Below are 17,235 nucleotides of genomic sequence, written 5' to 3' on the forward strand. Positions count from 1 at the left end.
TTTTAAAATAACTCTAATGAGCGTTCATGATTATGTGTGAACTAAAATGGCTCACTCCAGCAGAGGAACACCTGTGTTTTTTCCCCCCCCTTTTTATATTTCCCCTATGTAGTTGTACATATGCGGGAAGGGAAATGTTTCTCTTGGGATCTGGGACAGGTTTTCCTTTTATGAGTGTGTTTGATATTCGGGACATGCTCCGGCCTTAAGAGCTCCATGATTCATTGCAGGAGGCGACATTCGCCCGTAGCAGAGATCCACAGCAGAGACTAATAATAGTCCAGCCTGACTTAGTATCCCATGCGACTGTCTTAATGCAACCTAACACTCAGAAACTAGTAAAAGTTGTTTTAGAGAACTATCGGCTCTGACGTCTCCCCGCTTGAAAAATGGAATAAAGAGGGCAGAGTCTTTTGACAGGGCTGAAAGTATCTCTGCACTAAAGGGCCCTTTGTTTTATTATATAAGGGGAAAAAATGGCACTTCTCCAAGTTGGTTGAAGCGAGGCGGTGCAGGTGGAGCAAGAAAGCATCAGCCTGTTGATGTTTTTTTTTTCATTTGTATTGATTGGACTGTTTCCTGCTATCAGAAATCTCCCTCATTTTTAATTAAAGTTCAAACGTCCCTTCAGGAGATTGAAACTCACTGATGTCTTGTGAGTTTTGTGCAACATATTATCACTGTCTCTCCTTGCTGTCACTGTATCTATGTATGTATTTTTTATGTATATGTGTGTGTCTGGCTGTCATTGTTTATTTATACATTGTATTCACCTCTAACAAAAAAAGAAAAGTATATTTGTATTCATGTCATTTCGAATCATGTCATTCAAGATTGATGCCCCCTCCTCTAACCCAGATTTTTCTCTCTAAAATTCTCCTTATGAAAATTGTATCGAATCCGGGATGGGGGATAGTGCTGTCACTTGGGGGCACTGTTAAGCTGTAAATTGCTTCACAGTGATATGAGGCAGTGATATCCACACAAAATGGTTGCAGCAAATTCACCAATAAACCTCAGCACAATTATAGATTCCACCATTTTAATCTTTTTTTTTTCCTCTCCCAAAAATGACATAGCCTTGGAAGCCAGGAACTATATGATGCACTCAGTGTGTTTGTTTATACATTATGCTGTTTTCGGGTTTCCCCATCGTGTTGGGTCTCTCAGCAGACAGCCGTGTGCATGTGTGGGTGGTTGCACGTGCCATATGTGCCCACTCTGACGTTGTGTGTATAATGGTAGTTTTGCTCTTGTCTTTCAGGCATACGGTATGTCTGTACTGCCTTTGAATCTGATAAAAGGCACGCGGAGTGTGGTCTATGAACGCCTGGAGAACACAGAGGACATTGATGATGTTGAGCACCAGATAGAAAAGCTGAAATCCAAGGTTGGTCACACCAAATGACACAAAACACTGACACTGTGCTTACTGCAATATGTGACATAACCTCACACCACGAACGATCTACAAGTCATTCACTAACCTCACAACAGGAACGTCAATACAATTATTGGAACGCTTGCTGTTTCTTTGAATGGCACAAAAGATATTGCAGTAAAAACATGTCCATCATTTCTTTTGTGCCTTTTTTTTTGCATCTGATTAAAATTATCCATGTATTCAATAGAAGGGAGAAAAAGAAAAATTAAATGAGCAGACTTCTACAGGTCCTGACCAATGAGGTAGAGGCATCACTGAAGAATGTGGGCGTGACACCCGGCCCTTACAAATGGGCTTCTGTTAACACCAACTCTCTGAAGATGCTGATCATTTTACTGCATGTGGCTATTAGCGCTGATCTTAGTTGATTGGACTGTTTTTGCAGTGCGGCTCATTTGCATAGATTGATATTAAATATTAATGTATTAAATCATTTAAATATGTGCAAATAGCATAGGAGCGCCGAAACACTCTTTGCTTGCCAGCACAGTAATGGGTGCGTTTAAACCAAAGCATTTAAAACATTTTGGGGCTTTGGAAATTACATGGTTTCTTTTCGTGTTAATTTGCAGGTTTTAGCAGCGCCAAAAGCTGCGCTACGGCCGTGCAATCCTTTTGTGCATATGCCTTAGTGTATAATGAATGTATAATCATGCATTTCCTCCAGCTGATCAGACCTCCCCTCTATCTTTCTGCCATGCGCCCCCTGTCTGTGCATGCAGTTATGGATGGTTAGTACTGTCCTTATCAACCAGCCCCTCAAACCCAGGCCTGCGCAAACGGGGACACACATGAAAAGACAAGTTGAATATGAAAGACCAGTGCATTCGTCATTCCTCCTCTATAGATTTAGTGAACACCAGGCATGGCTGTATTAAAGAGTATTATAAATAGTAGATAACGAGGGGAAAACTGCAGCCTTAAATAATAATAAAAAATAGTTGTCAATAGTCTAAATGCCTATTTAATACTTGCGAATTAGTTTATTTTCACAGATGGAAGGTAGACAAATAGCATCTTATAGGCCCCTCTTGCTGTGAACGCTTATAATATGGCATGTCAGAAGTGAACAGCATGTATGTATTTCTTGACTAATTGTTTTTTTTTTTTTTTTTTTCGCCAGTGTAAAGATGGACGTCCCCTCTCCTCAAGGGACAGAAACAACCTGCATGAGCTGGAGGGCAAACTGCAGGTCCTCCAGCGCAGGGGGAGACACCTGGAAATTGCAGAGAGGAACTGCTGCACTAAAGTGGGCAGTGCTCTCAGACCTTTCAAGGTGAGTCTCCATTATGGAATTGGCTCCCATTCACAAAAGTACATATGTCTGATATGGACTGTATAGTATGAAAATCATTTCAGTGTCTGTTGTATGGGATCTTACCAATTTAGCATTATTTGTTCTTCCCTTGTTTTAATTGGCTCTGTTGGTTGATGTAGGTTACGGCTGCACAATATACCACCACTAATTGTGTGTTTCTTTACGTAATAGTTGTGTGGTTTAAGTATTACCGTTTTGCCAAGTATCATGCCTTTGCGCATTTATCGCCAGCTTTAGCATCTTCGTCCTTAACTGTTTCTTTGTGCTGAAGTTCTAATGTGGACTGCTCTAGATTTACTTTTAGTTCTACTTTACACAACTGCATATTTACACGATTCCCGCGGGTAGTCTCTTCACCTAATTTACTCTGAAGTCTCTCAGGGAGTCTCACATTTCTCAGGCTGGATCTCATGGTTCCCCAGGGATGAACCGCACCAACCGCAAACTTCCTTTTTTTTTTGGGTTGGGCAACCAATGCTTGGACCTCATATATGCATATTTTAATGTCATTGTTCCCATATTCAAATTTGAACAAGAGGGTTTGGAAAGGAGATGGGTTATAACATCACTTCAGACTTAAAAAGTAGAAAAACTGTACCTTTTGGACTTGGTGGGGAGCAAACTTCTGAAGATGATGCACTGATGAGAATTATGGAGAGATTTTTAAGATACCGTGGAATTCTGTACCCCTGGTCCCCATACTACATCACACATAACGATAGCCACACGATATTGAATGTTTTGGCAGACATCACATTGATCAGTTACAAACTGACATTTTAGACAGTTTCCTACAGTACTTAGTGCAGCTTAAACCATCAATGTTATATTGAAAATGTATCCCAGAGACTCATTGAACACAACCAATTCACACAGTTTCATGAAAAAAATATGAACTCCCTTAAGGCTGCCTTTTCCCACCAATCAACTAACTGTATCTTCATCCCAAATCACTTGGTTACCAGGGTGGAACAGCTGGGATCATTAGCATCTTTGTAGTCGGTTTGGCATAAACAGCATTGCATTTTTAATTTAAAAGAAATACTTCATTTGAATTTTGAGATAACCCAGAGGCTGCCCTGCCCAATATGGTTTAGAATAACAGAATCATGGCTGTAATTATTATGGTTAAATGTGATGGTTGTGGGTCAGCGGAGAAGTTATTATTTTCCTAAACCGAAGACAGTCCAAAAAAATAGACGTTTTATTTTATTTATTTATGATTTATTAACCCCTTAGCACAGAAACACACACACACACACACACACACACACACACACACACACACACACACACACACACACACACACACACAAGCATGAGATGAGTAATGGGACTGGCCAAGTGCCATTTTAATGATTCACTGTAATAATCTCCACATGGTCCTATTTATATTTCTTCATGCCCCTTTAGGTGCACATTGATGTGCATTGCATGTATGTGGGCATAATAGCATGCATGCCAGGCATCCCCTTTTTTCCCTTCATACACGACATGGCAATGCACCATCAAAATTGTTTTTTTATCACATTTTCTGTGTTAAGGACAGGCCGGGCTCCACCTTTTTTCCCCCACTATTTTACTGCACTGCTGGAATGCACATTTCAAACCACTGTCTGTAACAGTTTGCCTTTAACCAAGGGGGATGCTGCTAATGACAGTCCCCAGACTCAAATTTAAACTGTAATGAGTTGGGAGATTTATTTACTGTATTCTAAGGCACTGGTGTAGAGAGATAAGCCAACTGATTGTGATTTCTCGCAGTTACACCCCTGTCTCTCAACACATGCTGTCATTTTTATATCAACTCTGGTGGTGGGGGGAAATGATTTATTGAACATGCCGATGTCAACAGTTAAATATTGCTTGGACCTCACAAATGATGTGTTCTGATGGGATTGTAAAACTGGTGAAGAAGCTATTTTTTCAAGCTGTGTAAGTCATCTGTAACACTATGTGGAAAAAGCTTTGTCACCTTTTCATTTAAGATACGGAAATCAATCCTGATATATTCTGCTTTGTATTTTAATTTTATAGTCAAACTGTGTTCACATAACAAAGTTAGACAATCTCTTCTTTTGGGTTCTGTTTGGCCGGATTAGGCGATAAGAACAGTTTAATCAGTACATTTTAATGACTAGTTTTCCCTTACTTTGAAAGTTGTTGTTTATATCAAGGTGATATCAACAGAAAAACAAAAAAAAGTGTGTTGATTATCAGATTCTTGATTGTCATTAATGCTTTGCTACAATAATTGAGAAATGTATATCAAGGGATGTTTGTTCAAAGCTAATTTGGGTGAACGGTTGAGTTTTAATATTGTGCTATGGATCATTGCAACATAATTTATTTTAATTACATATATTTAACCATATGTGTATGCCTGCTTTTTTAATCACTACGGCTGGTGCAAGATAGCACATTATATATTTCCGCTGTGGAGGTCCCTTTGAGGGCGAGCGGTTGATAGGGTTTATTGCCTTCTTGGCTGCCGCCCACCTCGTCCCTCCCTGGTTACAACCTCCCTGCTCTGTCTGGGCCGTACCATTGCTTCCCCCCTGTCCCCTCAGGCAGGCCGTGCCAAACTGTGGCTGGCCAAGCCATATGGCCTCTCCTTGACAAAAGACATGACGGAAAGGTTATATTTGCCGACCCGGTAGATGCCTTTGTAAACATACCCTTTCCTTTATCTGGGTTCTGTCATGGGGATGAGTGCAGATCCCTCTTCTGCTTTTAAACAGGTTCTTAACGGTTAATCTAACCTAGTTAAAGTTAACAGACCCTTGGGGCATTTTGTAGTCACTAAAACGCATCCTAGCACCATAACAAGTGCCCAGATCAATAAGAGGCTGGCTTCAGAGTTGTTTGGCCAGTAGCTCAGAGGAAGGTGGTTAGAAGCTAGGTGTGTCTCCTCGACATCAGTTCAAACAGTCTATACTCTGTAGACCTCGGGCCCTTAAGACAGAGAGCTGGACCAGTACCTCCCGTACAGTGGTTTACCAGGATCTAACATTTCACTGTTTGGTATTTTAATGTATTGTTATTATTCTTTTTTTAGATAATCCTGGGCATTTTCTTCATCCTGGTTGCACTGCTGTTCACTGTTGCCCTGTTCATTTCAAAGTAAGTCCAAATATGTGCTCTCACACTATAATTCTTAAGGCGGGCAATGTGACTAAATTGAGGGTGTAACGGTTCCAAGATACATATTTATAACTATATTTATCAATGTGTAATGCTGGAGATGCATAAACCTCGTTTTACATGTTTTTCTGCGTGTTTCAGTTTGGATAAAGCTCTCCACTCTGCTGGCATCAGCTCTGGGTTCATAATATTTGGCACCAACCTAACCAATCCTCTGAATGAACTTCTATTAGCCTTACAACCTGTGAGTATCCTCTCATCTCTCATGACGAAAAACATGATTATCCTCAATTAAGATATGCTCCAAGCCATATTTTCCTGTTTCCATCATCATTAACTAAAATTAAGCATCATTTAAGACGTGAAGTGTATGTTTTTCGACATAATTCCGTTGAACTTTGAAATAACAAAATCTCAACTAGGAAAGCAGCTTAATGATTCACATGGCCTTAATGTCAATTAGCAGTTTGTTACTTTTAAATATGCTCTGATAAGCACCACTTATACTCCACTAAAGACCATAAGATAACAAAATTACAACCAGTGACATTATACCCATTAATCATACTCACAAGTGCATTTTGCACAATGTAATGTTCCGAGGGGCAAAGCTGAGACAAATGACAAGCACAGTTAGCACAACTCTAAGTGGGAACACCTCCACACATGTTAAATAGCAAGGATAAAGGACTGCTACACATAAATGATGACCTCGGAAATTAACACAGAAATTAATTAACACCTTTGTGACACGCTCGCACAAAAAAATATGCATTAAATAGCTGACGCAACTCTTTTTAATGATTCAGTGTTAATCAATGGTGGTCTGATTCTTAAACAACTCTTTTAAAAGGTAATGCAGAATGATCCAAAAAAATACTGTTTAAAAAAAAAAAAAAGATCTAGTAACCTCTGGGGAAAAAAACTACCAAAGATGGATAAAATGAGGAAAAGCTCTCCAATACAGTCTTAATGCTTCCCTTTGTAAATAGTCATGTTTATCATAATACAAGTTATAAGTATAGTGCAGTATATAAAAGAAGAAAGTAAATCAAATAAAAAATAAACTGCTCCTCATCCATAATTATTTTGTAGTTTATATACACTATACACTGCTGTTCACAGATAATAACGTATTACAACTTATATTCTAATTAAATGATGTCCCTAATCTTGTGCTACATAGAACAGTCAAACATGACCTAAAGCAAACTTGTGAATGCTGGTTAATTAATGTGTAAAAATGTAATTATTTACTTTTCTTGTCTGTTATGCGTTTGTGCGCATTGAAATAATAAAATGTTTGTTTTAAAAAGTCTAGAGGCCAGTGTTATGTCTGGGGTTTGACATTGTGCTTGGAGCTTAAAGCATTTGATTTTTTAACAATCTTGAAATCAGATTCAGAATGGAAAGATTCATAATAAACCGATTAATATTGACACATTCGATCACAACCATTGCTTCTTGCCTCCAGGTCATTGCTTAAACGTACTTTTCCACAGCAGAATTTAGATGGGGGGGGGGGAAATGACTGACAGCTCAGACCATTTTAGTACTGCTTCATAGATAGTGGCATTGATTAAATGTCAAAGGCCAGTGGTTGGAAGTATGACCTTGGTATTTAAGGAATTAAATCAGAACATTATAGGTTACAGAACATAATCAATAAATATATATATTTCATGCAGTGTGCTTTAATGTCTAGACTACATCTGTAAATTATATATTGACTGTTTAATAGGAAATACTGTTTGCAAATTTGCTTACTGTTGTTGGTGACAATGTAGCTAGATGTGCTATGGATTAATTGGGCTAGACCAAGTGGTATTGATGATGGTTGCTCATTTAAAGCTTGAAGCATCCCTGAAACCAGCCTGAAGGTTTAGCTCTGAAAGAAATACCGTGTTTATATGTGTATGTGAGGGATGTATCTGACCTCTGTCCTTGGTATCATAGGTTTTTCCACTGGATTACATCCTGATCACAGTCATCACCATGTACTTTGTAGTCACCTCCATGGCTGGCATCCGCAACATGGGCATCTGGTTCTTCTGGATACGGGTAAGTAAAGGCCCTGCTTCGTCTGCGTAACCTTAAAAACGTATAACACTTATATCAACAACATTAACATTTTTTGTTGTGTTTTCAGCTGTACAAAATCAGACCGAAGAAAACTCGCCCCCAGGCGCTCCTCTTCCTCTGTATGATTCTGCTCTTGATTGTCCTTCACACCAGCTACATGATCTACAGCCTGGCTCCACAATATGTCATGTATGGCAGCCAGAAATATCTTGTACAGGTGAGGAAATGTATTTGTTCGCTTTCGTGTATTTCTCATCATATAGCCTCGCCGCTGCGGGCTAGCTCTGAGGATGGGGCTCTAACGATGGCAGTGTGGGTCAGTCAGTGGGTTTAAACACTGCGGTCCAGCTGTGTGCAGGCAGCAGCGTGGTCTCTACGGGCTGGCGGCGGGGCTTTCAGACTCTTGTTCTTTTTGAGTTCTGTCTGTCCGTATTATATGTGGCTATTACTGTGTGGATCTGTTGTTTGACAGTATACCCTCCGTGTGATCTGATGTAGCCTTGCACTCTCTCTTGCTCCCTCTCTCCGTCGCTCTATCTCTCTGTGTGGGTGTGTGCATGTGGTTTAGATGCACCCGTGTGTCTATGCTTCATCTCCAAAAAAATCTTTTGAACAACGTAATTGAAATGAGCCACGGCGTTGTTTTTGCTGAAACATCCTCGTTTTGAAAATGAGAGAAAAGAGGCTTTTTCAAACCAGCTCTGTATGACTCACAGGGTAAACCTGGCTTATTCCTCTCTGCTGCTGCTGTCTATTCACTTCCAGGATTTGAATATGCTCAGCTTTGCCTGCATTCTATAAACTTTAATTGAGTAATCTTCTATATTCTTATCTTTGTTTAAGTGAAAGTAATCCTTAAATGACCGTTAATTGCATTCTAATCAACTATTGTTTGGGTTTAACCTTAAAAGCCGATAAATCTTCGTTAGGGTTTAAATGATGTGTATTCATTGATATATCCACGGCAAAACTCAGCATTATCTGGGAACAAGCCTTCAAGGTGATTTTTCTGTTTGTTCTTTCTATAATGTATGAGTAAAAGGATGTTGGTCTTATGTTGTGTTATTATTGTGATGTCCTTCATGTCAATTCATGCTTTGTTTGTATGCCATGATGTAGTTTGTAGCGTCTCTTTGCTAAAAACATACCTGCCTCTTGTGTCTTTTGATCAGAGTCAGATGCCCTCTGCAGGTTCTACATCTGGGAATGCTACTTTTGGCACCACAAGGATCTGCGATGCCGATGCGCCTAAGGGTGAGTCTGTCATCTCTGCTAGCACAGTAAGGTAGCACTCACTTGAGTGAGATGTTGCAAGAACTTTCAACACATCATCAAAGATTTATTCCTCACAAGTTGCGTCTATAGGAGAAGAAAGGAAGGACCGTGTACAACCCCGCTATTTTGTGTAGAACAATGATCTTTATCACCATTCATTATTCATAATACCGAGGACAAATATTTACTAATGCAGTATATGTGGTCTCTTGCTGTCTCCATGCCAACGCTTATTACAGTAAATCAGCCATGAAAATACAAATGTATGAATGTACATAGTGAGCTTCATCACAATCATTTATTCATTTGCAGAAGTCTTAAGTAAGGCTCTTGTTGGTGGTGGAGTGGATGTGTTTCGATTCCATCCATCTAACTATCGATCTGTCCAAGCATTTGGACTCTTGTTGTGTGTTTTTGATAATGGAGGTCTATTAATTTGGGGAATAATTATCTTTTCATTCAAATGAATCAGGACATGGGGCCATAAGTGCTCCCCCAGAAGATTCAGAATCGCATTGCAATTAGAGTAGCTAATGAAGGTTGATGGGTCTAAATGTCAAATATGTCATAAATAATTTAAGTAAAGTTCATGTCAAAAAGTTAAGTAGAAGCGATTATTTTTACGGACAATTACATATTATATTAGATCATTTTAAAATAAAAGTTTGTATGGTATTTTCTTAGAATTGTCTCACTTGAATGTATCTTAAATTATTGCATTATTGTTAGAGAGGTTAATTATATGCACATCATGAAGGTGCTGGTACACTATCATAGAGAAAAAGGAGAACACCTGCACACTACTTCATGCCGCAGTTTATTAATTCACAGTGTTTCAATCCTGCTTTGTCAGGTCAAAATGTTTTAACAAAGGAAAACACACCCTTGTCCAAACATAATGCTTGTTTTTTTATGAATAATTTTCACTTTATCCAACGTTACATAAAATGCATCATGACAGGGTTAGATTAGAAAGACAAAGCCGAGAGCAGGAGAGCAACTGCAGAGACTTGGCAATATATTATTTGTTTACAGTAATCTGATGTGTAGACACACTACCTGTGGTTAGGTTCATCTGTTTTTCTTATACATTAAGCTTTGCCTAAATTGATTAGCTAATAGCTGCCCTGGATAAACTTACTGTTGAATCAGCTTTTTTCAAGGTTGTAGCTCGTTGCATTAGTCATAGTGAAATCATATTATGGGAAGATGTAGCATAACGTTGGTGGTAGAAATATACAAGATATTGTTGCATTTGCTTACAAAATGTTGAAAACATAATGATTTTGAATACATTTAAAACTTTAGAGTTTACTTTATGCCTATATTTATGGCACTGCGATGCATATTCAAAGCCATGTTGTACGACACACCATTTATTATGTGATTTTTCCCTTTGAAAATATGGTCCTATAATATAATAATATACCTTATTATAAAGCACCTTTCAAAACAAAGTTGTAGTTTGCTTTGCAAACACTTCTGAACTGCAATGAAATAAAATTAGAAATGGAAATAAAACACTCCAAAGTAATATTTAAAAAAAAAGAAAAGAAGGCAGTGACATTAAAATGATAAAACATGTTGGAAGTAGAATAATGTGCTTACATTAATAGTCCCTGTCTTCAGTCCAGCTAAGCTACACTACATAATTGTCTTGTATTTTGTAATAAAAATACCAAGGCTGTAAATCAATCACACAGACACAGATATTATACCGATTACACAGATATACTGATTGGATACTGATTATTATCTCTGCATGGATATTGTAATTACAATCACACTATAACCGACAGGTCAACAACAGTTTGGACTCTTTCTGTTATAGATTGCAAATTGTTAATTTCTTGATTTGCATGCCTAACAGTAAGACAATTGCATGTCTGTTTGTATGTATGAATGTTATACCTGATGGCTAGATGGTGTTCCCTTTTCATATGAATCCATGTTCCTTTAGATATTAAAACATTGGCCTCTAGGTTGCCCATGTGCTGTATAATGAGAAGCAGCTTTATATCTAATCACCATGACCCGGTCACCGGTGCAATTCCAGCTTTAGTTAACATTATATAGAAATTAAATACACAGTTTATTACTATGGTTGCCTTTCCTGACATTTACCTGAGTGATTATATAAGGTCGCATTCAATTAATTCAACTATGTTTACACGTGACAATAATTCAATACTGCCAACATACAGTAATTGGATGAACTGACAATCCTCCATAATACTCCTGTTTACACGACTATTCAGACAGAATTGTGGAAATAATTAAAAAAGACATGTTGCGTTTGTTTTTCTCAAACAAATATTTGTTTTCCTGTCCCATATGGACGGACAGATTTAGCCATGATTCCGCACCATTTCCTCGTATGTTTATTGCTGCCTGGAAGCTGTATTTCGTGTAACTAGGGGAGAAGTTAAGCATAGCTGTTAGCCGAGCTGAATTAAGTCAGCAAGATGAAATCAAATGTGTCGCTGGCACCACAGGACCCTCAATTGGTAGAAACGGTAGTCAGCGTTTGCCCAAGCAGTGTTAATTACTGAGGGCAATTATCAAAGGATTGTGGGATCTATTAATTCACCGTTATATTAAAAGACTCGTGGAGTCACAAGGACAATGGCCGGTAGTACCCCGGTTCGCTCGTCAGAGCAGCTTAGGGACACGGATCCTATTTTGGCCATCTTGGAAATGGCTCCTGCTTTCATAACAGCCGTTGTACCACCTGCCACGAGGAGAAGGAAATGTCAAGCAGAGACAGCACATGGGACTGAGAGGGAATACAATTAAAAGCGTATCGACTGATATGCTGTAGAAAGTAACAGGTGAATGGTTTCCGTGTGGTGAAGAAGTGCATCTCTCAATAATAAAGCAGCCTTTTTCCCCAGAGGAGAGAGTACTTCATCAACCCTTGGTATTTTATCCTGTCCGTAGCGGTGGAAAGGCAGGGAGAGGGATGGCCCATGAGATCTAAACGGCCACCACCTCATCTAAATGTACCTCAATAATCTGTGCTGCTTGATTTGAGCAACTTAAATCGGAAAATACTTGATTAAATAATCACTATTTTGAGGACAAATGATGGTAGATGGGAAAACATTTTTGCTATAGCATATGCATTATTCAGACCGTGGTACATTTTTATCATTATACAATACTTCTGTATGTAAAAATAGCCCACTGTACTGCTGTACACATACTGTACTCTAGTATACCTCATTCTCTAACCCTGAACATAACCCTTATTGTAGACGTCTGTTACATAATGTATGTTTTGCTATTGATGTCTTGGTTGCATTCTAGCTCTTGCATTTGTGTTTCATACAGAGCCACAGCATTAACTCAGGCAGCATGCTGTATCTGTGTGCTTTATAAACATAGAAATGGTATTCTCCATGCCACGTCTCTTGGGAGATTTATTCTTTTTTAATATAGCATGACCAAGAGATTCCCAAACATGGAGATGAATTACATTTGCATACTACAAATTACAGGCTCCCTGCTGTGGATGTGAAAAATAAGAATGGGAACACACTGTGGCAGAAAATGGCATTGCATTTAGAACAGGCTCTGGAAGGGCATCAATTGGTGTGACACCGGATCAAACCGCCGCTTAAGGCAAAAAGAGGGTACGAGTCAAGCCGGTGACTGATTGGCCGGTTGGTCCCAGTGATGTAATGACACTAACATCTTGATGAGCAGGTGCTCGGTGCCAAGCTCTCCATTATCTACTCTGAGGTCATTACCACACCATTACTCATTTGGAGTATGTACTCAAATGGAAATGAATCCTCTGGAATTAGTTGCTACGGCCCGAGAAAAACCTGAACCCTGAGGTCTTCTTCAGTATGTGATTTAACGTGGGGCCTTGAGGTATTTTCAGGAGGAAAATAATCTGACAAATCTTTGTATCGACCTCGGCACAGTTTGTTTTAGCAAGGGAAAAGTTTAATCTTTATCCATTTTATATCCATACTTATTCTCTCTCAAACTTGAATCCATGGAGCACTGAATTCAAGTATGGTTTTAGTGTATTCTATTATTTTATTAACAGATTCTGAGAAATAGATGAGGCTGCTTTTTCAAAAATATTGGCTGACTTTCTTCAGAGTTGGTCTGAATGTGCTTTTCTGCCCATCTGCTCTTGTTTATTTTTTGTTATACTTCTTACCTTCTTGAGTATGATGATTTATATTTTAAGCGTTTTTGTAATAGTTAAGGGTCCCAAATGTTAAAAACCCATTAGACCCATTTAAATAGGCCTTCATCTCACTCATTGATGCATTTGATTTTATTTCATTGTGACCGCTTCCATCATAGATTTATCGGTCTCCACGTCCGTTTCTAATGATCACTCCCCCCACCCAAGAAATTAGCTGTCTCCTGTGTTGTTTATTGCCGCCGCGTTAACTCATCTATCATCACATCTGCAACTCCCATTGCTGGTTGGAGTAGTTCCCTGGACAGTCCGACCAATGATTTTAATGACATCATGCACACAGTGCTCCCGACTGAGTTTCTTCCCCACAAACCAAAAGATTCTCTTGTGTGAAATTAGTGCCAGATTCTGTAATAAACCTTGTGCATTGTGTGTACAGTAAACGCATATTACAAAAACCTAAGTGGGTAAACAACAACATAATTTTGTATGGAATGGCAGCTGAAACGATTTCAAACACAGCGTGGAAGTTAATTTCACATTTAATGTCGATGAATCCAACCCAAGGTTCAGTTTTTGAGCTCAATTTTGGGTCATCGCACTAAATTTTCTGCTGATGACTGCTAATTTTCAGTTATTGTAGGTGGGAAAATCTACATATCATGATATAAGAACCCGCCTCATTCTGTATAGTTTAGCTGAATTTTAAACATGAATCCGGTTTTTAACCTTAGAAGAGATATCATCATTATAGCTAGTTTAAATTACAGTGATGCAACTTCTAATACAGAGAAGACTTTCACACTCTGAAAACTGCTGTCTGTTTCCTAGCAACTTGCCAGTTTCCACAGCATTATTTTAAAGGACTTCAGGGGGAAGATGGTCATGATTTTATATGTCATCTTCGAGATGTCAGGTGCCCAAGCAATATTCACCAAGAGGCTCCCTCAACCCCAACACAAATTAATAGTAATTTTCTTTGTATCAAGGGGATCATCGTCAATTTGCATTACAATGGGAAAACGTCAATCAAAAGTTATTCTCTTGAAAGGAAAATGTCCATCTTGTAATCCACAGATGCTCCTTAACTTTTTAAAGGAAAATACAGTTTGAAAGAATGTCTGTTTGCTTGGTGAGAAAGACCTCCACTGTGAATTAATAGAATTACACTTTCTGATCAAGATTGGGTTTTAAAGAAGTCTAATTAAAATGATACTCTTTGCTTAAAGCTGGTCTAATCAGTATTTCTCATCTTCTTAATCCACAGAAAAAGCTCTGATAAACCCCGACTGTACACTACCTGCCCAGCGCTTAACGGCAAAAAGACAAACTTAGCCACTAGGTGGTGAACGTAGTGGAGCGTTTAGCAGCTAAAGAGCCAGATATTTGCCTCAGGAGTTGGTGTTACCCAAAAATAAAGAGAGTTATTAAAGGATGCTCATCCAACAAGCATCAGCACACCTGAAACCAGAATGGGAGGGTTGTTAACAAGTTACTACGTCTACTTTTAACAGACTCAGTTTCAGAGATGTAGCTGCACCCCCAGATCTGAAATATTACCTTAGTGAGGGAATTTATTTAACCACAAGCAACAAGTAGAAAACATTGGAGATATCCATCATTTTCTTCGTTTTCTGCTTCCTGTTGGTATAATCAGGGGTTACTGTTTTGTGTCTCCATCCGGAGGTCCTGAGTGCTGCTCAGATGGATTTTCTCTGCCAGAGAAAAATTGCCATTGATAATTTTTAAAAAAGCCAGATATTTGAAAATAGCTATGTTGAAGGAACAGCAATCGTCTCAGAACAAAGGGATGTCAGTGCATGGTTGTTGTTTTTTATAAGGGAGAGTAAAAGCACACTGTGTTAGGAACGTACGTGTGTGTGTGTGTGTGTGTGTGTGTGTGTGTGTGTGTGTGTGTGTGTGTGTGTGTGTGTGTGTGTGTGTGTGTGTGTGTGTGTGTGTGTGTTCAGGGTTCGATGCATTGTTTGTGTTTGAATGCAGAGATGAAAGTTATACATAATGCATCGTGCTACGCGGGGCAGCACTCACCCGGGGTATCATGAGTCAAGGTGAAATTACCTGCACTCGCACACTGCCCCGCGCTCTTATCGGAGAACGGTAATGATTTCAAGGTGAAGTGGGTCAGTGGTGTACATGATAATATATTTAGGCAGACCACTGTTGTGAACCATCTGTAGGTCCCACTCCGAGCCCTGTAATGCAGGCGAGCAGCTGGAGAGCTACAGATGGCTGAGGCACTGGAGGGAAAGAGAGGGGTCATGGGGATGAAGATAGACTTGCATCTTCTATTATCTGTTGATCCTGGTGAAGTAGGCGCAGATTGTTGGTACACGTTCAGAGCTTCCGTGCCACCGCTCTAATCTTATCTTTGCTATAGATGAAACAGCACAAACCTGGATTTTCCTTCTTTTTTTTTTTTATTCAACACTAAAGGAGAAAGCTTTTGGAAAAAGTTTGCTTTAATGAATAAGTTCTCAACCACACTGCGGTATTGCTGTGGACCTTGATGTCGTGTAGCTTGGTATAAGTCTGATTGTACTGTTCGTGGGGTTCGACGACTGTGTAAGAAACAGTGTGATAGGAGCAGCTCGGCAGGGTTTCGCGTTAATACTCCAGATGGCTCTCCAACATAGACACACCATGCATATCATCTACACTTATGCTTTGTGGACTTTCTCTGTGAAATTATGAAGTATTATGAAGTCTCATTCAAGGAGTATTGAAATATTTAGCCTTTTCTGTTTCAGTGTGCATGGCTAAGCTAATTAATTACATGCAAGCATTTCCCCCCCCTTTCCTTTCTTCCTGTGTTTTCACACAAAAATAATTGAAGCACTGAGGAGAGACCCAGACTTCATGCATATCATTGGCATTTGACGTCATCAGCGTTTCCCATTCTTGCCAATACCAATTCATGCACATAAAGGGGAATGACTCGGCTTAAGAATTCTCATATTATTCCTGCCGTCTATCCGAGTCAGATCAATAGCAGCATGAAGATGTCTTTAAAACTGGAAAGCCAAGACTCAAAGGTGATGTCACGAGCATGAAACACAGAGCTGGCTCCACGGACAAAGAAATTTGATTTTTTAACCAGTAGGTTTTTGGTTTTGTCGCACTTATATTCAATATCAAAGCATAGATATTGAGCTGTTCGTGGACACAGTACACTACAGAGTGTTGTTTACCTCTACCAAGGCCAGCGTGAAAAGTGCAGAAATCGGTGTCCGGTTCAAATTGGTTCGTTAACTGGATCACTCCTGTCTGATATTTAACCGTTTTCTTTACAATGAATTTCCCTTTCGTGCTGTTGATACGCTGCTGCTTGGTAAATCAGGTTAGCTTGCAGGGAAAGCTTATCTTACTTTGTACTAGTCCACTCTTCCCTCTATTGTATGGCAAGGACATCACAGGTACATGCTATTCATGACTGTATAGGTAGAGCAATAAGGTATTGCTCACATTTTGAAATTGTTATTAGCCCAACTTATACAACAATATCTTATTTTAGATTTATGTCATGAATTTCATTTGAAAAATTGTACTTAATAAACGGAGAGCTTGAGAGGGTTGCAGATGAAGTTGCATACCCCTTACTTCATCAGAGTATCGGGGTTACATACATAAATAACCCTTACCCCACGGTTCACTGTCTTTACAATGTGTTAGTGGCATCTTGCGTGTCACACACTTCTTACATTTTGCCTTTTCAGTGTGTAAAACTGGATATGCTTGATGCAAGGCTCCATTAAATGTTACATCGCTCCAGTTTCATCAACTGGTTAC

The 17,235-nt window shown here is 39.1% G+C and overlaps 1 protein-coding gene across 1 annotated transcript in view; it reads left to right on the top strand.

Annotated features, from left to right (window-relative positions):
• Positions 1–17,235, top strand: part of lmbrd1 (LMBR1 domain containing 1) — a 48,537-nt gene that overhangs the window by 28,004 nt on the left and 3,298 nt on the right. Inside the window, exons 8-14 of the mRNA XM_084021717.1 lie at positions 1,265–1,390; positions 2,568–2,720; positions 5,821–5,885; positions 6,048–6,150; positions 7,863–7,967; positions 8,056–8,205; positions 9,161–9,242. Coding sequence (XP_083877843.1) covers positions 1,265–1,390; positions 2,568–2,720; positions 5,821–5,885; positions 6,048–6,150; positions 7,863–7,967; positions 8,056–8,205; positions 9,161–9,242 — 784 coding nt within the window. The remainder of the gene's footprint in view (positions 1–1,264; positions 1,391–2,567; positions 2,721–5,820; positions 5,886–6,047; positions 6,151–7,862; positions 7,968–8,055; positions 8,206–9,160; positions 9,243–17,235) is intronic.

This window comes from Eutrigla gurnardus (assembly GCF_963514095.1).
Source record: "Eutrigla gurnardus genome assembly, chromosome: 11".
Classification (NCBI taxonomy): Eukaryota; Metazoa; Chordata; class Actinopteri; order Perciformes; family Triglidae; genus Eutrigla; species Eutrigla gurnardus.